Source organism: Phalaenopsis equestris, unplaced genomic scaffold (genome assembly GCF_001263595.1).
Source record: "Phalaenopsis equestris unplaced genomic scaffold, ASM126359v1 Scaffold001202, whole genome shotgun sequence".
Taxonomy (NCBI): Eukaryota; Viridiplantae; Streptophyta; class Magnoliopsida; order Asparagales; family Orchidaceae; genus Phalaenopsis; species Phalaenopsis equestris.
Genome location: NW_018165641.1, coordinates 89,156 through 114,850, shown reverse-complemented (window position 1 = coordinate 114,850; position 25,695 = coordinate 89,156). Strand labels below are relative to the sequence as shown.

Here is a 25,695-nt window from a genome sequence, read left to right as displayed (position 1 = left end):
TAATGACATATCCTAAAAAAGCAAAAAAGCGTAACCATACACTACAAAATACATACCTAGTCCTAAGTCTATAGATTATTATAGATTCAAACTTAAGATACGAGAGATAAGTTTCTACTCCTAGCCCTCGTTACATGGTTTTGCATGTCAAATGCCTCAGAACCTGTGCTCATGCCTTATTTTTTAAATACACCATGCTTAGGAATCTTAAAAAATGTTGATATGAACGTAAAAAAGAAAGATTTGACCTACATTCAAAGAGTTAACATTAGTTATAACATGCAACATATAGTGAATCATACCCCAGAAGGAGGGCAAGCAAGCACTTGTATAAATTGTATTAGTTTAGTCATTACATCTCCTCCTTTTTGGTTAAGCATGGTTCCTTTAGAAGAAAACACCCAAATATGCTAATGTGCATGTTCAAACTCTAGTAAATAGATAAATAAGCGCACAAAAAGATGCTTAGCTAGAGCAACCAAATAACAGAGAACAATAGCTAGACCTAAAAAAATACTACTTAGCACCCTAGTCATAGCTTAACACATCATCTAAGTGCAAAGTGATCCTTCAACACAAAATCAAAGAGTGTGTGAAGTGTGGGCAAGGGTTGTGCAGGTTGCTGATCCCAACCCAATCCTGAAGATCTAAGGATTCTAAAACACATCAATAGAATGCTAATGTTAGAAAAAGATCTTAAAAGAGGCAACCATACAGACGATCTAGTTAATTATGCAATTAAGGTTTAAAATATGATGCATAACTAGTAAAAATATATTTTTATTTTAAATTAATCCTAAAAAAGGTACACCTAAGTGACAAATGTTAGACACCTTAGAACCTAAGAACAATCAAGCATGTTGATTCTAATGCAATAAATTGCATTGCTCATTGAGATATGCTCATCAATAATGCTCATTATTACATTAGGACAAATATCGGGATTGGTTTGGTTTGCCATCAAGGCAAGTAAGTGAATGCATAAGCAAGTACAAAGTGTTTCTGTGTGTTTTGATATCCTACTAAGGTGAGAGTGATCTCAAGAAAAAAAGTATTTATTACCATGGAGGTGATAACATATGCTAATATAAAACACTATGAGTAAAGACATATAGATGTGAGGCATACCACATGATCATGCATGAATGTGTTCATGGTAATACTAAGGGTTGCAATGGAAGACGAGAAACACAACTTGCACATCAAATGGCTTCACAGGCTATAGAGCATGACTCATATTAAGTAGGGGTTGTGCATGCCCAAATGGGTGCACATAGTGCACTGGGAAAGTTCAAAGTCTATAAAAGAATGACTTGCATCGACGGATGCTTCATATCCAAGGGGGAACACATCGTATATTATGCAAGTATAGAGACTATAGAAGCATGACTTGCACTAGTGGGCACACATAGTGTGTCTGGAAAGTTCAAAGGTTGTAGGCGCTTGACTTGCACCGGTGAGCACACATAGTGAACCACACCTATGATATTCTTAGGATGGTGTTATAGGATAGTGAATTTCATAATTCTCACTAGAGAGAATTACAATGGGTAAACTTAAAGTGATAGGTGCCCTCACACAAGATATGTAAGAAAAGAAGTGATTTTGTAGGAACACAGATTCATAAGCCAATTATAAGCACACAAAATGTGAGCATACAAGATTTTATGCAAAAGAAAACATGCAAGGGTGTGAGAGTGCTTAATGACATGTAGGGTTGTCAATGAGCCAAGATGCGAGGTAATATTCCCAAGTGGAAGGACACCGGTACTTGTAACTAGATTATGAGGGAAAATCCTCCTAGACACACATTAGTCCTAGGGTGAGTGTAAGCATATATATGCTCATGCTAAAAATTTGAAACACGTGTGATAATGAAATAGATTGATTGAGAAAGAACTAGTTTCCATATCTATCACAGTTCTCACTCTAATTGCCTTACGCTGCTCCAGTTTTTTGTCCTTAGCGTTGACCTTTATGTTGCTTGGGAGTGCCCTTGAAGGTATGTTATTCATTGAGTTTGCAAGCAGTCCAATTTGGGTTTCAAGTTTCTTAATGGCTACAACCTAGCTCTGTAATTGGTTTCCCATTTGAATCATCAATTCCTCAAGAGGCGACCTTTTGTACATAGGCTAGGTATTGGCTTGAAATCTTTGTGGGTATGGTTTCTTTTGGGGTTATTTCTATGTTTTTTCCAGTTACCTATAGAGTTCACTTGAGGGTTCCCTTACTGTCAATTATTGTTGCTCCATTGAAAGTTGGATTAGTTTTTCCAACCTGCGTTGTAGGTAATAGAATAAGAGTTATGACCTTGCTTAGTATGAGCCTCTAAAGTATTCATGTTAGGATCTATCACCAATCTGTATAATATTCCTTCACTTGTTGGTGATCCTGGCACTAAATTCACTCACAGATTGTCTAATTTCATAGAAATGAGTGCTACATTGGTTGCTAAGATAGCCAAGAGATCAATATCTTGTACACTAGCCACTTTCTTCAGGATTATGCTATCTAAAGGCCACCGTAAATTATTATTTGCCATCACTTCTATCAGTGTCTAAGCCTCTTCACATGGATTGACCATAAGGGAACCTCTTGCAGCAGCATCTATAATGGACCTAAGAGATCCTACAATCTCATTGTAGAAGGTTTGGATAGTTAGCCAATTGTGCAGGGAATGTTGGAAACACTTCCTAAGCAACTCCTTAAATCCCTCTCATTTCTTAAATAGTCTCTCCCTCCATTTGCACAAATGTCATATTGTCATTCCTAAATTTGGCAGACTTGGAGGGCAGAAAATATTTTGCTAGAAATTTTTATGCTAGGCCATTCCAAGTGGTGATGGATCCTAGGGCTATTTATTTTAACCATGTCTTGGTTCTATCTCATAAAGAGAACAAAAAAGGCCACATCCTAATAGTATCATTGGGGACACTGTTAAAATTAAAGGTGGAAGACAATTCCAAAAAGTTATCTAGGTGAAGGTAAGGATCCTCAGTTAGTGCTCTCAAAAACTGATTATTTTGAACCATATGAATTATGGCATGTATAAGCTAAAAAATGTTGGCTTTAATCGTGGGGTAATTGATGTAAGGTGAATCTCCTCCACAAATGGGTTGGTATAATCTCTAACAGGCTTCATAATGGGGTCTTGAGGGTTAACAACTAATGTGGGTGTGTTTGTGAGTAAATGTGATATCCTGAGGCATCTAAAAGTTGTTTAATCTCAACGTCAAAAGGGGCAAGGTCAAACTCGGCTCTCTGGCGCATACACACCGATAGTGACTATGTGATCCTACAATAGACTTGATAGACTCTAAAAAAGCAGACAATCACACTGAACCTTACGAGTAAGTCAACATGCACAAATGCAAGACATACCACATGCAAATAGAAATAATAAAATAGATATTTAAAAAAATAATTATTATTTTTTTTTGACTTTTTGGCTTTTATAATTTTTTCAGCTTTTTTATTTTCTATTACTTGCTAGAAATCAAAGTTGCGATACAAGTACAAATAGAAATATAATAGACATAAACTAGAAAATTGAAATCACTAAGCCTAGAGTCTCAGCAGTTCAACTACAATTCTCCTAAAATCTAATTTTTTGTAACACATTTCTCCGACAACAGTGTCAAAAACATGATAGCTCAAAAAGTCACGCTGTAGTAAGTCGGTTGTATCACACAAGTATATGTGTAAATTAATATTACGGATTCAGATTATCATGTATCTATCACACGAGAAAAGGGCAATAAAATATTCTAACAGGTGAATATCTAGTTTACTAAACATCTAAACCTAGTATAGTGTGATCACAAGCAAATTATTGAATTCCTACAATCATAATCAAAAACAAAAATCAAAAGTACAAGTTGGAAAATAAAGAAAATATAATATAATTTTCCAACACGAATCAATTCACCTCTTCGACCCCAATCGAGTGAGCAAAAGAGCAGTAAGACCCTAGCCCATTAGGGTTTTTAACTAAATAACATATACAACCCTCCATAAAGCGGGGTTATAAATATAATTTTCCTTCATTGCTCACTCTCTCATATAAATAAAGTGGGTTTTTTCATGTAATAGGACCTTTTTTTCTCTCCTTTCTCTCATGTATCTTTTTACAAGAAGAGACTTTAGGCTCTTCACTCTTTTTATGCAAAAAATTTATTTAATTTTATAAAAAAATGTCACAAGAGCTACCTCATTTTGTACACTCCACACCTCTCTTCTATCCCTCACTCTTTCTCTCATTTTTTCTTGGTTCAAACACTCAAATCTTATGGGTGTGTCTCATGGCTAAATTTGAATTCAACATCCACTTATATCGGTACTCAATTACAGAGGGTGTTACAGGATCAATTAAGCCACATGGATGTCATATGATACACCTCAATATTGGACAATATAATATATTTTAACTCTAATATTTATGTATATCTATGTAATCATGATACTTTGTTATATATAAAAGAGAAGATGTGTGCACAAGGAGATAAGGAGACAAGATGACATATGATAACACCTGACACACAAGTTTAGCTTCATTCTACGATCTTCATTATTAATTTTCTCCCTTTCATCTTGGGCATTTGTGCATTGGTCATGGCCTAACATCTTTATAGTATTTTAATATATGCTTCATCCACATCACTTGAAGATAAATAAGCTGTAAATTTACATTAATTATCCTTGTCGGTTTTGAAGATTTATACTTTCTTTTAATACATTTAAATAATAAATTTTGGGAAAAAAATATTAAATTAAACTTATGGCACAGTCGATTAAAAGTCTACCGGCCCCGAAGAAAGACTAAGGTATGACTTTATGATAAAGTGTTCAAACGTAGAAGATATATATATATTATATATTAATCTAACAATAAATTTATCAAAGTTAAAGTAGTTATCAAATCTTCCGAGTTTTTTTATTTTTTTATTTCAAACTTTCCATGCTGAGAGCGAAATGAGTGGGGGGGAAAAAAAAAAGTTAACTACTCGTTTCCATTCGTGTGTTTTTTTCTTCCAATGGGAACGTCCGCACGCAATATAATATTTGGCCAGGCTGCGTCGCGGTCCACACGCTTTTGATTATTATCCTGTGAAAAGAATTCAATAAATCACTTTCACTCGTGCTGATGAGAAAAAAAAAAAATTATTCTTTTATTTGGATCGATAGCACAGAAAAATATTTCATTCTATGTTATTCAGATGTTATTGTGTCAGGTGTTATTGTGATGATATTTATGTGTTATTATATTATTATAATACCAAAAATATTTTGAGAACACAATACATATAAATATTATATAATATGTAAATAACACGGAATAGGAGAATATTTGCGTTTGTGTTAAAATAATTTTTTGTTTATTATCTCTATTTGGTCGTCATAGCTGCAAAAATGCGAACCGAGAGGTCTCCGTCGAACCCAAACCCAACCCCGCAAATGCTGCTTCGCGCTCTCCTTTTCCTGCCTTTTTTCCTCTTCTCACTTTCAACCACCGCCGCCGACAACCCATCGCCGGCCATATTCCTCTCTGTCTGCGGCCAAAACCAAACCCAGAATGCTGAGGCCTTCGACGTCAACTTCGTCGATGCCATGGAGAAGATCTACAAGAACATCACCGTCGCTGGATTCGCCACTTCTGCTTCCGACGCATCCCCAACCGTCTTTGGCTTGGGCCAGTGCTTCTCTTACCTCTCCTCTGTAAACTGCCAGCTCTGTTACTCCCAGAGCAGAGTAAAGCTCCCCCCTGCCCCCCCGCGCCCGCCGGTCGCATCTATCTCGATGGCTGCTTCCTCGAATACGCTGATCGCAATGTTTCTGCTCACTCCGACGACTCCGCCGACACCTACGCATGCAGCAACAGAACAGTCGGCGAACCGCTTCAGTCGTCATTCGCGAATCTGACCGCTGAGCTCGTCGGGAATTTGACGGCCGAGGCCTATCGGAAGGGCTATTACCAGGTGGGAAGCGTGCAGGTGTCGCCGGATGTGACGGCTTATGGGATGGCCCAGTGTTGGAGGTCATTGAACGCTAGTGGTTGCAGGCACTGTTTGGAGAAAGGGAGACAGAGCATCGTCGGCCGGTGTTTGCCTGCCGACGAAGCGAAAGCCATGAATGCCGGTTGCTTCGTCAGGTATTCTACCGAGGCTTTCTATTTGACCGCGGATGCAGGGGGCAAAGGCAGCGGTGGGAGCTCTAATGGTACTGTGTCTTTTTTTTTTTTTTTTTTTTTTTTTTTTTTTGTGGTGTTTCTAATTTTTTCTCTTCTGGTAAAAAGAAAAAAGAACGTAAACTTTTTCTATTTTGATTTTCCGCAGCTCACCGCAAAGTAATTATTGCTGTGACTACTGTTTTGGGTGCTCTGGTGGTGGTTGGGTTACTTCAATTGTGGAGGATGAGGAGGTCTGTTTTTGGTTATGGAAGAGGTAAAGGGAATTTGAAGATGAAAAAAGCATATCTTTTTAAGCTTATTAAACGGAAAATATTTGCTATTTGATAATGATTTGTTGTGAATCGTATTATTGATGCAGGTGAATCTGGTGGGAATCGTCAGATTATTAAATCCATCACAAAATCTCATCTAAGCTACAAATATGAGGATTTGAGCAAGGCCACAAACAATTTTAGTCAGAACAACAAGCTCGGTCAAGGGGGATATGGCGCTGTTTATAAGGTAATTGGTCTATTCAGTTGAGGGAATTTGTTTAAAACCTTTTTAGTTCATACTTACTTTCTATTTTTGAATTTTTTTCTTAATTTCAATTTTTATTAAGAAAATATTCGGGTTAAATGAGAAGGACAATAAGATGCCTCAATGCTAAGTGTATAAATTACTTTGAAATTGTAAAGTGAATTGTGGGCATTGCACAAGCAGGGGATTCTGCCGGATGGCAAGGAAATAGCTGTGAAGAGGCTTTTCTTTAATACGACCAAATGGGTTGATCAATTCTTCAATGAAGTAACTCTCATCAACCAAGTTCAACACAAGAACCTTGTAAAGCTTCTCGGTTGCAGCGTTGAAGGACCAGAAAGCCTGCTTGTCTTGGAGTTTCTTAGCAACACCAGCCTTGATCATTACTTGTTTGGTGAGAAGGAACCATGCTTGGAAACATCAAATGAATAGAAAAATGTTGAATCTAATTGGATTTTGTTGCCCTCCTAATGTTTTTAGATTCGTTCATGAAGACTGCGCTGGATTGGGAAAGAAGGTTCAATATAATTGTGGGCACTGCAGAGGGCTTAGCTTATCTGCACAGTGCTTCAGCTGTTAGAATCATTCATAGGGACATCAAAGCCAGCAATATATTGTTGGATGATAAGTTCAGGCCCAAGATCTCAGATTTTGGATTGGCGAGGTATTTTGCAGAGGATCAAAGCCATCTCAGCACTGGCATAGCAGGAACTTTGTAAGCCATACAAGCCCCCCTTCTTTTTTCGTTTCATTTTGTACTATTACAGTTTTATTTTTGTTTAATGCTATAAATCAACCAAACTAATGCTTAAAGTTCATTGATTACGCCATGAATAACTATATTCTGAGGGAAAAATTTTGGTTCATGGTATCTTTTATCTTAATCTTTTGTGAGGGCATGTTTGTTGATTGCAACATGTCTTCATTCTAGTCACCTCTAATATTGCTCTTTCTCAGGAAAAAAAAAAAGAAAAGAAAATAGAAAACAAACTTGGAAAAGAAGAAAGAAAGACTGTTATGTGATATTTGCAATAAAATTTATAAATAACACATATATGGTATGGTACCCTAATACGACATGATGGAACTAATCATATTTTGGAATATTATGTTAGAACATACAAACCAAATCAACCTTGAAGTTTAAGCATATAAGCCGCTGACCGGTATCATGTACATATTCTAACACAATTGTTCTGGAACTGATCAATGCTTGCAGTGGCTACATGGCTCCTGAATATATTTTCCATGGCCAGCTGACGGAGAAGGCTGACATCTATGGCTATGGTGTTGTTGTTCTTGAAATTCTTACTGGCCGTAAAAACCAAAGCTCGATATTGACTTCAGCAGAAGGTCATTCTCTAATGCAGCAGGTAGAACTAACCTTCAATTCTACTTATTATTCATTATCATTAGCCTTTTTCGAAATACTTTGATCAACATTTATGAGTCTTTTGATGAGTATTATATGAAATGTTAACTCTATTTAGTGTAAGATTTTATTTTTTATTGTTTTTTTTTTTTTTTTTGGGCAAAAGTAAATTCTAGTTATTTTATTCCCAAATCACTGTTTTCTTATTTCAATAGATGCGTCTTTTATATCTCACTTGTATGAACATTTCGTAAGCTATCATTTCACACTTTATCACTACTTCATACATAACTTAGTTAAAAGAATCTTATTTTATCCATACTTTGGCTTAAATAGTGTAACCAATCAAATTGTAGTTAACTAAACGTATGTCTTCATCGAGAGTCATATTCCTTTCTTATTTTTTTTTTAAATCTTGTAACTATAACTAAGTCTTATGTTTTCCAACAAAGATATGGCAGCACTACAACTCAAATACACTAATGATGATGCTGGATCCTAACCTACAAGGAACCTGCTCAGATATGGAAGCCATCAAGGTGTTCAAAGTTGGGCTTCTGTGCGTGCAGGCTTCTCCCAGCCTGAGACCACCAATGTGGAAGGTTGTCGAGATGCTGACGAGCACGCAGAACTACCTGCCCGATCCCACCCAGCCTCCATTTCTTGACAGCCATGGCTCACATAGCCAAAGCCAAGGCTCACAGAGCAGAAGTCATGGCTCAGAATCTTCTCATTTAAAATCTCCCTCAATCAAAAGCCCTGATTTAGAGGATAACTCATCAGTAAATCAGATCTCAGTTAGTATTTACGAAGGGAGATGAGAAATTTTGGCCCAACATCTGCTCTGTGTCTTGTTCAAAGTTGTTACGGGAGCTTTATTTGATTTCCAGAACAAATTGTTCACAGGATATGTGCCCGCTGCCTCCTGCATTTTTGTGCATCTGCTAAAGGAATAGGAGAATATTTTCGAATGAGAAGTGCATTTAAACTGGGCAAATGCGAGGATCATTTCCTCACTAATTTAATTGGTGGTGGAGAAAAGGGTTTCTCCCAGCGACCGTGCTGCTTTGCGCGGCGATACACTTATAAATTGTGTTTTCTTCAACTTTGTAATCAAGGCTTTTAATGGGTTGTAAATTGCATTTGCAATTCAAAGTGATTATAATTTATGTTTTATTTTTGTGAATGATGAAATTTCTAAAAACTATGTGACATGTTTGGTTGGTCATAGTTTTAAAGTTCACTTTTTTTATGTAAACTTTTTAAATTTTGCAACTAAAATGATTTATGCATGCATATATGAGAAGATGCAACCCTAAAATCAATACAAGATGTTTAGTTTGAACTTTGAATTACTTATTATGTAATATGAAACTATTCTATAAATAAAGAAAATGTCAGTACAATTGTTTGTGGCTTCATCATTTTGATATATGAAGGTTTAAGGTAGGTATAATTTTTTGTAAATATAGTTGTAAGACTATGGTGGGAAAGCAAATTTGTTAAAGCTATTGTAGATATTATACAGTTTTTTACCATATTTATTGTAAAAAGTAACTTCCCATCATGGAAATTCTCAAGAAATGGAAGTTTATTCTTATTAGGGTTTAGGAGATTTAGCTGTATAAAGTAGCTTCTTATATAAATATTTTTAATATTTATTGTAAAAAGTAACTTCCCATCATGGAAATTTCCAAGAAATGGAAGTTTATTCTTATTATATTTTAGGAGATTTAGCTGTATAAAGTAACCTCTTATATAAAAATTTTTAAAAATAGCAAGAAATTAATAACCAAACATAACTGTGAGAGCACTAAGAAGAGCAACATAATAAGAAAGCAGATATAAACAAACTTTTAGGGAATTTAAAACTCGGCTTAATTTCTAAGTGCATCCCATGAAATCATAATTATCTTTTAAATTGCACAGATTGACATCAACTCCACTAAAAAATACAAAACATATTTTTAGAAATTGTTTAATCTGTAAACCAATTCAATGTATTTGTTTTCTAAATTTTATTATAAATATATTACTTATTATCTTACAAAAATATGTTATCATATTTGTTCGTGGATTCACTGATATTCATTTTATTCTTAAAAAAAGAATTCTTTTGTATGTCAAAAGAGCTTCAACACAAATCACGAGAAAATTTAACAAACTAAGAGTCAAAAGTTTGATCAAGGATGACCCACAGAAAGAATATAAAGGGTCACGTCAATTGAAGACTAAAAGACATAATTAACCAAATATAGCTCTCATGTAGCAAGACCTGAAGCCGGACGAATGAAGGCCACCCTAGTTAAAGATTACGATTCATTGAATGAAGAGAAAGCATCAACCCAACTCTCCTAACAACATCGCCAGCCAGCTCAGAATAGCCTCCATGACTCTACAAGAGTTCTAAGGTTCTCATCATAACACACTCCACAAACACTCCAGGTGGAACTCCTATCAAGTGGTAGGCTATCTGTCATATTACAATGATCAACCCTCTGCCCGATAATTTTTTTCTCATCCTGGCTACAGGAGCTTCTCATCTTGGGATTGATAGTTGAAAGCTAGACTAATGAAGTCAACTGGCTAACCAAGCTGACCAAGAGAAGTCCAGATGACCAAAAGAAAACTAAAGTCGATCGGCTCTCTCTACTCGATAGAGTCGACCGAACGAGCCTTACCGACCCAAGAGCTACCAATCTCAACTGGCTGAGTGATAGGATAGTTGGGTCACATGCCAATTATTTTGTATATTTAAAATACCTTATCGTGCCCCTGTAAAAGTAGGGGCAAGCATGCAATTGTACATTTTATACCCTCTAGCACATAAATAGGCAGTCATTTCTATATTAAGAAGTTAATCAGTTGATTACAAAAGAATATGTTCTTTACTGTGACTCTCTCTCTCTCTATTATTTTATTCTCTATTCCTTGGTTATGATTCATAAGACAGATTTATATTCAACAGCCTAAAAGTTTTGGTGAACATTGATCATATCAGCAACAAGAAGAGCACTACACGGAGAAAAGCCCGCCAAAGAGACTTAGCAAACATGGAGTGCACTCGGGAGTTTGTCCAACAATAGATCCATGAGTTTAAGGATCAGATGTGCCAAATGTTAGAGTCCATTAGAGAAGCAGTAGAAGGAAGAAGGAAACAAAACCACTAGGAGAAACTGACGCCCAACAGTCGGAGGGCACACTAGCCTGAAGAAAGAACAAAAGAATCACAACACCAGAATAGGGTTGGGCTAGTGTTCACAGACAGTAGTGGTTCGGGCACACTGAGACCCCCTGTCAATCAGAGAATGCATTCCCTTAGCATATTTCAGCTGCTAAAGATCCTATAAAGTTTAAGATTTCGCCGCTTGAATTTTACAAAGGTAAATCATTTGAAATATGCCTAGGAGAATGCATTCTCCGACTGTCGCCCGAGAGGGGGGGGGGGGGGGGGCTCTCCGCGCACGGGGGGGGGGGGGGGGGAGGGCTCTGCGCGCCCAAACTTTTGCTAAACTAAGGTCAGAGAAGGTAGACCATCGTCTGCAAAACTGACTACATTGCCTCCTTCAAGTCAATTTTCTTCCTGTTAAGGATCATTGAAGCTTAAAAGTGTTGCCTCTTTTTCACCACATCAAGGGAGTTGACCCCAGGCAGTTCAATGGACGGTCGGTCCAAGAAATCATTTCCACTAACGAATTCAAGGGGATATTTGTGATATAGCTTTTCAATGCCCAAAAGCCACAAAAGAGGTCACATGACTTATTGTAGATTAGGTAGGGGCAAAATGAGAGCCTCCGCTCATTTGTCATGTGATTATAGAAGGAGACTTTCGAGTTGCAAGATCTGGAACCCGTTGTAGCACATGCCGCCCTAGCTCAAGTGTTAAACAAAGGAGCATTCCGCAATGCTCTGGGTTATCTATGACCAAATTCTCTAATTGAATTGTTGGAGTTGGCCAACAATTACATTTTGGCTAAAGCGTACAACCCTTGGTCAACGAGGGAAAAAGCAACCATGAATCGTTTGAAGAGGATGACCCTAAGAGACAACTAATGGAGGCCGAGGGAGGACTCGCTTACTTCTACTCGGTCACAACACAAATAAAACCAGCCACCCTGGGGCAATAAGGGAGCCATCAAGAATAAAAACAGAGGAGGTCAAATGAGGTACACTAACCACCGACCATCTCATTATCATGAGCAGTCGTCGAATGATCATGAAGTGCCAAGAACCATGCCACTCAGATTCTTGATGACATAGTTAGTAAAGGCCATCCAGAAAAAAATAATACTTTAAGAAGGAACCACTAATGAGAGTAAGAGCTTTTCTTAAGAGCTTTTCTCTGAGATAGAAATATTTTTCCTATCACAGATACCTTGGCCATGATATGAAGGAATGCATGCAACTCCGGATTCTGATCAAGGTGTTAATAAGAGCTAGAAAGCTCAAGGAATTTGTAGTGATTGGAGTTACGACCCAAAGGAATGAGATGGCTTAGATGGAAGAAATCTTGGATGAGTTAGTGTGGGCAAACGCCATCTAGATCACTGGGATAATGTCAGTCATTTCTTAATGCATCTCCCATCGGGAGAACTTTGCGCATTAGCTTTCATTTCAAAGTGAAACTCCCATCCACCAATCACATTCACTGATGTAAACCTGCCCCAAGAAAAGAACCCATACAATGATTTCATCATCATGACGGCGATGATTGGCAAATACCTGATAGGCAGTATTATGGTTGACATTGATAGCGCTGTGAACATCTTGCTTAAGTTGGTGTTTGATAAAATGAACCTCCAAGCTAAACGATTGGAGGCACCAACCAACCCATTTTTTGGTTTCTCTATGAGAGGAATGATGGCCTAGGGGTAATCACATGGATAGTCACTTGGGGAGAAGGTGAGAAGGAATTCTCTTACATGAAAGACTTCCTAGTGGCGAACTTGCCGCCAACCTATAGTATGATCTTCAGTTGCACTCTACTAAACAATTACAACGTTGTGTTATTTACATACCAAATTGCAATGAAATTTTCTATTAGCAGAGAGAATCATTAATGTTCGGGAGAATTTGGAGCAGCACCTGATCTGCTATCTTCAAGTAGTTGGAAGTGTGGAGCAAGAGCCACTCAACCTCCTATAATAGACATGAGGGAAGTCTCAAGGCCAACAAGGCCACCCTTGAAGTACCTGCGGACAATGGAGCGATCAATATTTTTTTTTCTAATAGACAAAAAATTTGATGTAGGGATGAAAGATGCATCGTTCTATTTGGTTGGCAACAGAGATGTCAGGATTTCGCTCGACGTCATCTACCATTGGCTAAAAGTTAATCCAGCCAACCAACCAATGAAGTAGAAGATCAGGTTCTTGGTGATGAATCTCGTGAAGATTGATTAGAGAGGAACTCAAGAAGGTGAAGGAGGTAGGCCGCATCTGAGAGGTGAGTGCCCGATGTGGATCTCCAATGTGGTCATGGTACAAAAGTTGAATGACAAATGGATGATGTGCATAAAAATCACCAACTTGAATGCTGCCTGCAAGAAGGACTATTATCCACTATCAAGGATCGACATTTTGATGGACTTGAAAGTTTGTCACACTGTAATGAGCTTCTTGTATGCTTTCTGCATCTACCAGCAAATAAAGATGCACCTAGATGAAGTAAAGAAGACAACCTTTTATTCCCTTTGGCCTTAAAAACACCAAGGCTAACTACTAGTGTTTTATGAATGTAATTTTCTCTAAGAAAATAGGAAAAAATATTTGAGTGTATATGGATGATGTGTTGGTTAAAAGTCAGTCAGCCAAGCAACACATAAAAGATTTAAAATAGGCACTCTAAACCCTCCAAAAATCTAATACATGAATAAATCCACTAAAATGTACCTTCAAAGCATCCACTAGTAAGTTTCTTGACTACTTATTGACACCAGAGGGAATAAAAGCAAAATTAGAGAGATTATAAGCATTATTGAACATCTCTCTCCTCGAAACACAAAAGAAGTCCAAAAGTGAACTAGTCGAATTGCGGGCCTAAGAAAGTTCATTTTGATGTTATGAAATAAATGCCTAACATTTTTTAAATCACATTGGAAGGACAAAAATAGTATGTGAACAAGCGTTCATGAAGTTTAAAGAGTCCTTGGTGTTACCGCCACTACTCCAAAGTTCAAAGCCAAAAATGAAGTTTGAGAGGAGTTAAAAAAAGTTCCAATTCTACTACACCAATTGGGTTCTTATGGGCACTGAACTCAGGTATCCAATTATCGAGAAACTAATATTTTCTCTGATTGTTTTCGCTCGTAGGCTCCCACCATAATTCTGAACTCGTTGTGTCTAAGTCATTGATGAACATCCACAAAAGTAAGTTCTCAAGCATTGTGGTTGACTCTTTACATGGGCATTACAGGTAATGAATTGGACATCTCCTATATCTCCTAAATGACAATCAAAGCATAGGCAGTTATAGATTTTCTAGTGAACTTCTCTAAGTCATGTGAGCCATTACGGACAATTAAATCTAGTCTTGTACATTGATGGAACCTCCAACCAGACATGGGTTGGAATCAAAGTTGCTCTACAAAGCACAATCAGATACACATTTACCATCTGGTCGCCATTGAGTTTGAAGCCACTAACATAGGCAAAGTACAAATTCTTGATCAATAGTCTATGTCTGGTCTATAAGATGGCCACCTAATATCTTTACATGAAGTTAGACTTCCAATTGGTGATAAAGCATGTGAATGGATATTTGAAAGTCAAAGATAAGGTATTCTTTAAATACCCCAGGAAAGCCAAAATTGGATATTCAAAAGTTCATCGACTTCAGAATTGAACACATTACTAAAGAAGACAATCACGTAGTCAATCTCCTATTCAAGTGCATTCTCTTGGTGGAGAGAGCACCCCAAAGGTTTTTTTACCTAATAATTGAAGAGAAGTTTTGGAGGTAGATTTTGAAGGAACAAGAAGTGGTATGGATCCTAACATCCACTTTTTGAAGATCGGTAAAGTTGTCGATGAAATCATGAACCCTAGAAGATTCAAGTTCAAAGCAGCCCAATATTTTCTAATCAAGATAATGCTCTTACAAAAGTCAGACATTTCACTTTACTTGAGGTGTATTGTAGAAAGAAAAATTGAAAACATCCTTTGGGAGGTACACTCTATAGAGCACGGAAGTCACTTTGGGTGAAAAACCCTAGCGTACATGTTCAACGGTAATGGTACTTCTGTTTGATGCTCTTGAAATACACACTAGAACTCTCAAAACGGTGCAAGCAATGCTAGAAGTACACGACAATACAACATCAATCAGTCCACAGACTGCAACTAATCATTAGCCTTTAGCCTTTCACCATCGGGGGGCTCGACATTCTTAGTCTATTTGCATCATCAAAGGGTTGATGTAATTTTTTTTTAGTCTCATGGATTACTTCTAAAAGTGGATCAAAGTGAAGATTCTCGCTTGGATAAAAGCAGAAGTCATATGGAACTTCATTTGGATGGACATCATTTATCGATATGGGTCTTCATTACCAACAGTGAGATTCAATTTACAGACTAAAGAGTAAAGAACTTCTGCCTGATTTAGGGAATCATCTTAAAGTTTGCATTAGTATATCACCCCCAAAATAATAGCTAAGCAAAGCCCAAAAATAAGATAATCTTGAATCTGCTAAGGAAGAAGGACCAAAAGGAAACTAGGTGAAGATCCTTCTGTTAGTCCTCTAGGCAACCTAAACGACACCATCAACCACAGTTAGGCAAACTCCATTCATATTGTCCCACGAAATGGAGGTGATGTTGTTAATTGAATACAACTACCATAGCCTGTTAGTAATAATTACTTGAGCTTTGATGAGGAGAATCTGAATGACTGATAAAAGTTGAATGGTAAAGGGGCAAAGCTGACACTCAATCTTGTAGAAGAAAAGCACACAAATTCAACTCTTCATTGAGAGAAAGTCAAGAGATGCATCAATCACTATTAAACAAACACGTCTGAAATAAATCTTTTGCACCCAAGAACCTTGCATTCAAAAAGAAAAATACATTTGCTCACAGAAGTCAAGAGATGCATCAATCACTATTAAACAAACATGTCTGAAATAAATCTTTTGCACCCAAGAACCTTGTACTCAAAAAGAAAAATACATTTGCTCACACTGTCAATCAACAAACTGTACCAGACTTAGACCAACTGCTTCATCATCAATTAAAGGGTAAATCTTAGAGCATACAAGCTAAAGACATACATTAACAAGATGGTCCCTCGTATGTGGAACAGATATGATCTCAAGCAATTTTTTCCAAAACAATTTCTTGTAACATCATATAAAAATAATAAAAAAGCCAGTTTCATTAAAAAAAACTTGTATTTTTTTCCATGAGAAATATTAAAAATGTGAGTTGGCTAATTGAATCTTTAATGTCAAGTATGAACATTGCTCGAGAAACTTGAGGAGTTCATTCATCTTAATACCTAGCCAACACTAGAGGAACTTGAGATCGAGTAGTAAAGCCAACAGCGATGCTAAGACATTCAATTGTTAAAAAGTATGATTAAATAACCTGCAATGATCACACATCATAGAGCTATCTTAAAACTTGGTTGGTTATAATTCTAGAAGTGTTTCGCTACCAGTAATGATAAGCTCCAAGAAGGGTGCCAAACAAATCAACTAAGAATCAAATATTAGTAATTACCCTTGTGAAAGTATTCATAAGATCTACTTAATAAGCTTAGCACAGAAGGGTACTGTGTATGAGGTGGTGATTTGACCAGATGATTGAATATCTACAAGTGTACAATACAAGCCAGGCATCAATACTGAAAACAAATTATGCAAGCCATTAAATCGATAAAAAGCACTTAATATGATCAATATCAAGGCAAGATGACCGATCAACATTCAAAAATGAAAAATGTCCCTCAAAGCTCAAGCATAAAATAACCTACATCTCTAAACTTTAGCCATATGAAGCTCTATAGTTGTTTCCTTATATGGTAGTTATAAGCTCCTTAAAAAATATCGAGGAAATCCCCCAATAGCAAGCCTCAATGATTATGCCATTCAAGGGAGCAATCCAATCGGAACAATGAGATGGGCAAGTATAAAACTTGAATTGGGTAGAAAATACATGAAAACCAACCAAAAAGACACTCCTAAGGGATGAGCAATTGACCATCACACACACACTACAAGCAAAAATGGTAAAGTGTAGAAAAGTTAAAAACCAAATATTTTTTTAAAAAAATGGTTAAAAGTTGTATTTCATGTCATTTAATCGATCAGTTACAAAAAATTTTCTTTCATTACAAAATCTAAATGTAATTTTTTTGTTGCAAACAAAAAAAATCTCTTAAGTGCAAAAAGAAACCAAAACAACCATATCACGTACTAGAAGATCCATCATCTGTTGTCTGCTCATCCTCGGGCTCATCGCTCCTTTCAATCAATCCTAAAGAGGCAGAAAAATCTTAATGAATTTATCCAAGTTCGAGTACTTTGTGTCAACTGACTTGACCACTACTTACTCTAACAGTATACCCAGTGATTTATGGTTTAAATATTATAATTTTAAAAATATATTTTATAACTTTAATAACTTAATTTTCCACAATTCATCACTACTCACCAAGTATAAACGCAAGCAATGTAGGGCTTTATTTAAAACCCAGAGTATCAATCCAATAGAGTAGCGAGGTAAGAAATCCCTTAGGCTAGGTTCTAGTCTACTAATATCAGGTCTTAGGTTGAAATTTTCAAAAAAATTAATTTTCCTAAATTCACTACTAATTTAGTTTCAAAACTTAAAGAAAATGCTAAGTGTTTCTAAATTGACTTTATGTAAAAGAGTCCAAATTATATGAATGTATTTCTCCTTGCAATGAGATCATAATCTGTGAAAGAATCAAATGTTTAAAGTTTAAATGTGGTATTGTGACAAATAGAAGCATACCTTTTCTGACCCACACAAACTAATCAATTTCTAGCTTTTTGTTGAGTTAGAGGTGCTTGGACTGGTGGTCGGTAGTGGCAACCTTTTCTGACAAATATTTGTTCTCATCTTGGATAGAAATTGCCACTCATACTCTCTCTCCAAGTACTCAACTTCAGTCACTTGAGTCTTTTGCCACAGTTGCCCGCTCCTCAGTTGTCTTTGCTCGAGCCCTAACAATCTTAATCTTCCTTTCCACCTTGCATTCTGCATCCTTAGCATTTGATGGATTTTTTATTGTTTGTGGCCACCATAAAAATTAAAAAAATTTCTGTCTAAATGATTTTATATGGCATTTGAAGAATAACATTCTGCATCCTTAGCATTTGATGGATTTTTTATTATTTGTGGCCACCATAAAACTTAAAAAAATTTCTATCTAAATGATTTTATATGGCATTTGAAGAATAATATACTATCTCAAAAGATAAAAATATTACCTTATAATGTATTTAATCATCGGATGATGAAAATCATTGTAATTTTTGGATCTATATAACTAGGATTTTTCCCTTATCTTACTTGTGTAAGATAAGATTTATTTTATTTTGGGGTCTGGAATCCCTATGGAGTGTCTCCCTCATAGTTAATTACATCTTAAGAATTGTAACTAAGAGCACTCTCAATTAAAGTTATGCCTTATATTTCTCTTAATTATTAGAAAATGATTACAAGGAGTTTGAAGACTTAAATGAAAGGGTAGACATGGATAGAAGTTAAACTCACTTTAGCTTTAAAATTTCTTTATCCTTAGAGTTGAGCCTAGTAGTTGAAAGTCAGAGTGATGGTATAGAGCATGAATTTGGAATTTAGGTTTGAGATACAAATTTGGAGCTAAATTAGGTTTGAGTTCAATGGGTTCAAATTAGACTTAGGTTTTATTTAAATCATATTTGAATTGATCTATATTGATTAGATTCAGATTGAGGTTGATTTGATTTAGATAACACTAGGATTAATCCTAGGCTAAAGGGTATAAAGGGTATAAGATTTCTAGATGAAGGTGAAGCCCTAACATAAATATCTCTAGACGGGAGGCTATAAGTGGGCTAACTTAAATTTGGGAGTAACTCACCCGGTCAATAGTCTCATGCCTTTCCATTATCTCATGTACCTTAATAGCCTTAGACCATTAATTATTAGAATACATGGAGGTCTATGTTGTTGCCACAACAATTAATTAACCTTGTCCTTTCTGTTGTAAAGTGATTTTGAGTATCTTCATTGGAAGCATGGGCTACTTTGTTCTAAGAAACTCATATAGTCTGAAGGGGTGGGAAATTTTATTTTATAATTCCTAGTCCTTAAATCTACCTATTAAGCACCTACTAAATTAACCCATGAAATCTATATTGGACTATTCTAGGGTGTATGTGGGCATAGATTTTCTTCTATGTTAGCTAACCTAGGGTTCACAGTTTGGGACTATTCTAGAGTGTGGTTATAAAAATTTAGAGATGGTTGATTTTAAATGTTTGACGGGTTCACTTTTTAAGCAGTGATTTGTTTGATCCCTAAGTTTATTAGTTATGATGTCAAATTAAAGTTTTTCTAAGGTTTTCAAGTTTTAATTCTCCTACAGTGCTGGTTTATGTCAACAAATCACAGCCCTTTCTACGGTTTGATGATTCAATCTTCTGTCTCAAGTTTTGTTGTTCCTCTTTCCTAGTGTTTTTCATATGTGTGGTATAAGACTTCATACTAGGGGAGATTAGACTTAAAATTTTTAGTTCTAGATTTTCATAATTAAAAGTTACCAATACTCCCATTAAAAATATTTTTATCATTTCATCCAAAAATTATTTTTCCTAGAAAAATAGAATTTTTTTCATGCAAAAAGAGGATATGAGTTTACTTTTATAAAATATCTAGACCTAGAATGGCCCAAGGCTCTTATATTCATAAGCCAAGGTTAAACATTCATATGTTTTGGGAAGAAGCAATATTCATCCATGACCCAATCCACAATTTTGCAATTATTTAATTCCTAAAAGATGGTCAAAAGCTTGACCTAATTTATAATAAAAGTTTAGAGGCTAGTGTGTAAAATTAAATATTATTTAAAGCTGATAAAATGGTTTACACAATCTGGGTACTATGTAAGTATGCATATCGTTTCAAGTAATATAATGCTCTAATGGAGTCTTAAGTATCAATCTCACAGGAATATGCAAAACTCTTATCAGGTTGACTTTAGCAAAATGTTCTCTAAATTACAGTTAACTTAGGAAATGGCAAAAATCTTATTTTTATTAATTAACTAATCTGACAGAAATTTAAAAGGAATGCTAAGTATGCTAAGCAAATGCAGAATACAAATTCTAAGTAAAATACTAAATACATGGCAATCTAACAGGCTAGATAAAATCTAAAGTTACCACTAAGCAATTTTAAACTAACGATGTATAGAAGCGATGTATAGAAGAGTTCAAGAAGAGTTCAAATTATATAAAACATCATTCCCCTTGCAATGAGTTTATAATTAGTGTAGAAATCTGGTAATTTTAAATATTATTAATGTATTGTGCCAAATAGGAGCATGCCTATTCTTTACCCTCTCTTGAGTGCATAAAGAACATTGACTATTCTAGAGTTAAGTCCTTAAATCCATGGTTAGGCTGGGAAGATACTTGCTATCACTCTAGAGTTCCCACGTACCCTTCACATGAAGGCTAACATGTCGCTTTAAGTTCCAAACTTCTGGATCAAATTGAGAATTTTAGTTTATCACTCTAACATCTCCAATTTACTCCCATCAAAACTTATTTCCCTATTTATTTGCACTTAACCTCATGGACTACATTCTCATCCATGAGAATAAATATGATTCTTACTATGTTGAAGAAAGCATAACCCTTTTGGGTCATTATGTTTCACAATAGATTTTAACTAATCAATTGGCCATATTGATAAGTAAATTAAGCATGGAGTTTAAGGGTCCGTTTGGGGCAGCTTATTTAGTGCGGTGGCATTTTGAAAATGCACCTAGCCTATTTGGGTAAACTACATTTTGGCAGCTCATGCATTTTGAAAACACATAAAATAATGTTTTCACACCGCACATATCTAGGTGCAATGACATCTTTCTGGGAAGAAACATTTGTAATAGACACCACACCTAGCTTATCAACAGATTATTTTTAATCAGCAGATTATTCAATAAGTTGCAGCTGCCTCAAATAGACCCTAAATCATCACAATTTTTGAAATTAAAAGCACTTCTACAAAAATGTATTCCTACACATAGTTATTCCTCATTGCATGCAGGAAGACAAAAGAAACTTCTTAGATCTCATGGGGAAGAAACAAAAACAAATGGCTTTATAGATGCATAAAAGTTTAAAAAATAAGATTAAATAAAAAAAAATAAAATACATAAGTTATCTCAAACTCCTTCCCAAGAAATCCTTCTAAATTCCTTTAAATCACTCACTCTCTTTACAATTATACTCCTATATCACTTAGAATTGTAGTGAAGAAGATATATCTCACTTCTCCTCTTCTCCTCCAAATATAAGCATGCCACCAAGAAAGTCCTTCAAGCCTCCAAGAACTTTCAAGCCTTTCTCTCTCACTCCCCAAAGGTTCTACCAGCACTCTCCAGAAGTTTCTTTAAATAGAGCTCTCAAAATCACCAAGAGTTAATTCAAACACCCCTTCAAAATTTGTTTGTATTCATTGAGCCAACATCTGGCACTTAGGCGACAATCTCTTTGACTTCTGGTGTCTAGGCGCCAAGTCAACTTTGGCCATTTTGCTTCCTTTGACTCTGAATTACTCTATTTTAGTTCCATTTGCTCCACTTGCTCCATTTATTGTACCTGCAACCAAAAACATCAAAAATACCTTCCATTAAAGCGCAATATCATTAAAAATAGGCATTAAATGTGCAAGTAAAAGTAATATACTTTAGGCATATCAAAATCCCCCAAGCTTAGCTGTTACTTGTCCTCAAGTAACTTATTTATTTAAAAAAAATTGAATATGTTAGCATGTTGTAGTGGGTTTCATTAAAGACCTCTATAGTTTTGTCCCATAAATGTGGTAGTTATGACTTCATAAAAATTCTAAAAATTCAGGCTAGAAATAGGGCATAAGAATATTTAGTAATTATGTCTAGGAATTTTGATTTTCTATTCATTTAAAAAATTAATTATAGTTTGCAATACATAGGAATCTTAGAAAAGTAACAAATAGAATTTGAGAGAACTCCACTAGTAAAGGTAAAGTAACACTTTCAGTAACTAAAAGCTTGGAAATGTAATAAAGCCTCTTTCTTTAAGAAGATTCAAGTGAAGTCAATTTTAAATTAGGCATCCCATCAATCTTCTCCTCACTTTCATATACATCTTTTTTTACTTTCAGGATCACTTTCAATCATTTCTTTTCTTTTTCTCAGTGAGGCTTATTATATTAGGACTAGCCTTTAATGATTTTGAACTTCACTATCCTCTTATTAAAGTTAAAAACTCATCAAATTTCTTTACCTTGATTATTTTTATTAGTTTTCAAAAATTATGTTTCATAGAGTCTCAATTATTTAAAGTATATACCTAAGATCCTTAGTGTTTCAAAAGAAACAATTTCTTTTCTACTCTAAATAATCAAAGCATATCCTTATTCTCCTTTACTTAATATCCTAACTCTAAAACTACCCTTTATCACAAAAAACTTACATAAGTCTACCACAATATCTATATAATCACAAAAAAAATACAGTTCTCTAAAAACAACACCACATACCAAAGGTTATGTAAAAAGATTTGCTCTTTTAATATAGTTTCTTGAGGACAAATAAAATTAGTTTTTTCAAAATTTTTTTCTTCCTCCCCTAAACTTAGTTTTTTTAATAGGTTAAGATATTTAGTATAGAAAATATAGAAACAAGAAGAAAGTCTTAAAAATGATTTTCTAAAAAGGAGTTAACATTAATAGGTTAAGATATTTAGTATAGAAAATATAGAAGCAAGAAGAAAGTCTTAAAAATGATTTTCTAGAAAGGAGTTAACATGAAAGTATGAAAGTATTAAAAACAGGTATACAACAGCAGTAGATCTTAAATAACCTGTAAAAAAAAGAAATTTGGTAAGTACATGACTTCTCTAAACATAACATATATAACAATAGTAGTGTAGTAAAACAAATAGTAGTGCAGTAACAACAAATAATAAGGTATTATAAACAAACAAGCAATGATAAATTCAAATCAAAATAAATCCAATACAATAATTTCTACACATAAGAGTTCATAACATCTAACAACTCTATTAAATACATCAAAATAAATAAAACACTCAACACGCATAACATAAACAGTACTCCTCACCATCACCTTTATTTGTCTCATCATCAGTCTCCTCTTCATCTTGCTCCACATTTTTCAAATAAGAGAAAGGCGTATACTCAAGAAATGAGGGAAATTGGACTGAAGTCCCCTCCCCAATCAAATTATGATCTCTTATCATCTAAAGCATGGAGTCATAGACACTACTTCTAAAATTACTATCCCTCTGAAAATATTCATCAAAATGCTCCATGTGAGTCATCTGGTCATAGATCTGTCTTTGTATAACAATAAAGTCACCCTACAACTCTTGCATTTGACCATATAAATCCTCCAAAGTGGCTTTGGGTTTAGCAGTTATACGGGATGTAGAAGCTCCAGATGTGGAAGGAGCATCTGAAGAGCTAGCTCCAAAGACAAACACTGAATGCTTCTGGTAGGTTGTAACATTAGATTTATTGATTGGCTTCAAAGGATGTAATAACTCCTCCCAATTCTTATATCTAACACTAGACTGCTAACATAAAGTAAAAAAAAGGGATAGGAAACCCAACCCCGTAGTCGTGCTGGCTCGAGCACAATTGATGATATTCCAATAAATAAAAAAACCAACATTAATAGATTTAAGCTTTTGAGTGCAGTAGTTCAGAGCAGCCTTATCTTTAGGGACTTCACTAAGGTGGTTTGAGGGTAAGAGACGGGCATAAATAAAAGAGTGCCAAGCTTTTGAAGGAGCATTGAGCTTGGAAGAAGAAAATTTTACTGTATGATCATTATGAACTTTACAAGCTCCTTTCCATTAGTAAAAAACTGTAATGATCTCATCCAGCTCAACATCTGAATGGGAAAAAGTGGAATAGACATAATCTGATACATCACTTAATCCATAAAAAGCATTGATCTGGGCAGAATTAAAGAATACCCTCTTCTCTCTGACATAAACATAATCATCTTCAGCATCAGGGAGATTTACATAGAACTCCCTGATAACAAAAATCAATGAAACTGTCGAGAAGTAGCGGAAGCACTCCCACCGGCACTGTTCAATCAAACTCTCTACTGAACCTCCAGGACTGAGAAAAGCTCATTCTTAAATCAAATTTTGGGATTTGATAGACTCATTATAGCAGACTTGAGCCTTCAAGCTCAAAACTTTCTTCCAATCAAACACTTACAAACACTTCCTTCCCCTCCCCCCTCTTAGTTTTAGGAGCCATAATCTATAAAAAAAATAAAATAATTCAAAATAAATTCCAAATAATATTCTTAAGCTCCTAACAACATTTTTCTAAGGTAATAATCCTTCCTCCATGGATTCTTCACTCATTTCTTCTATATTTCCAAAATTTCAGCACTTCAACAATGTGAGATGAATCCATGGTGAAAATAAAAAGTTTTTGTATTAAAGTGAAGCTCTTACCATAAGGAGATCAAATCTAGGGATTTCTGATACACCAAAATAATATGTTATTTTAAGTATATATTTTATGCTTATTTTTTGTGATATTGTACTTTAAAGAAGGGTATTTTCATTTTTTTGTTGCAGGTATATCAATTTTAGGCATTTGGAGCAAAAGTAGTAAAAAGGACGAAATTTGGAGCCAAAATAGTGAAGTTTTGAATTTTGGAGCATGATGCGCCAGATTGGCGCCAGATGCGCTGAAGTGACGCCAGATACACCAGATTATCACCAAATACGCCAAAACCTAGAACAACTTGGTCTTTAGCAAACTAGTGCATGATGCGCCAGATTGGCACCAGATGCGCCATTTGACAGAGAGTTGACGCATGATGCGTCAGATACGCTAGAGATGACTTTTTGCAGATTAAGACAGTTCGATAAGAATTTTGTGTAAATTTTCAAAGGGACACTTATTCTAAACACCCCTTAGAGTAATTTAATGCATCTAGACACTTTGGAAGGTTCTTTTCTGAAGGGATATGACACATGGATCAATGGACATGTCTTTTGAATTCAATAGAGTTGACTTTTGGACAGAATTTTTGGGAAGAATTTTGAATTCTTTTTGGAGGGAGGCAGCCTTTAATAAAAGAGAGGGAACTTTAGGGGTTGAAGAGAGAGGAGTTTTTGGCATGAGGTGTGTGGCGTGATAAAGGAGAGTTAGAGAGAGAGAGAGAAATTCAAGGGCTTGGACATTTTCTTCAAGGATTGTAAGAGGAGAGAGAATGTGAGAGATTTCTTCTTCATTACACTTCTAAAAGAGAATTGAGAGTGCTTGTAAAGAGTGAAAGGCTTGTAATTTTACACAGGTTAGCTTAAGTCAAGGATTGTGAGATAAGTTATGTCTTTTATTTCTTA

General features: G+C 35.4%; 1 protein-coding gene across 1 annotated transcript; it reads left to right on the top strand.

Annotated features, from left to right (window-relative positions):
• The first annotated feature begins 5,421 nt into the window (after positions 1–5,421).
• On the top strand, positions 5,422–9,225 carry LOC110033505 (cysteine-rich receptor-like protein kinase 42). The gene is given in 8 exon segments (XM_020737508.1): positions 5,422–5,758; positions 5,761–6,216; positions 6,333–6,440; positions 6,546–6,688; positions 6,890–7,100; positions 7,187–7,421; positions 7,926–8,079; positions 8,531–9,225. Coding segments are annotated over 8 exon segments (1,980 nt in total). The 5' UTR covers positions 5,422–5,454; the 3' UTR covers positions 8,900–9,225.
• The last annotated feature ends 16,470 nt before the right edge of the window (positions 9,226–25,695 follow it).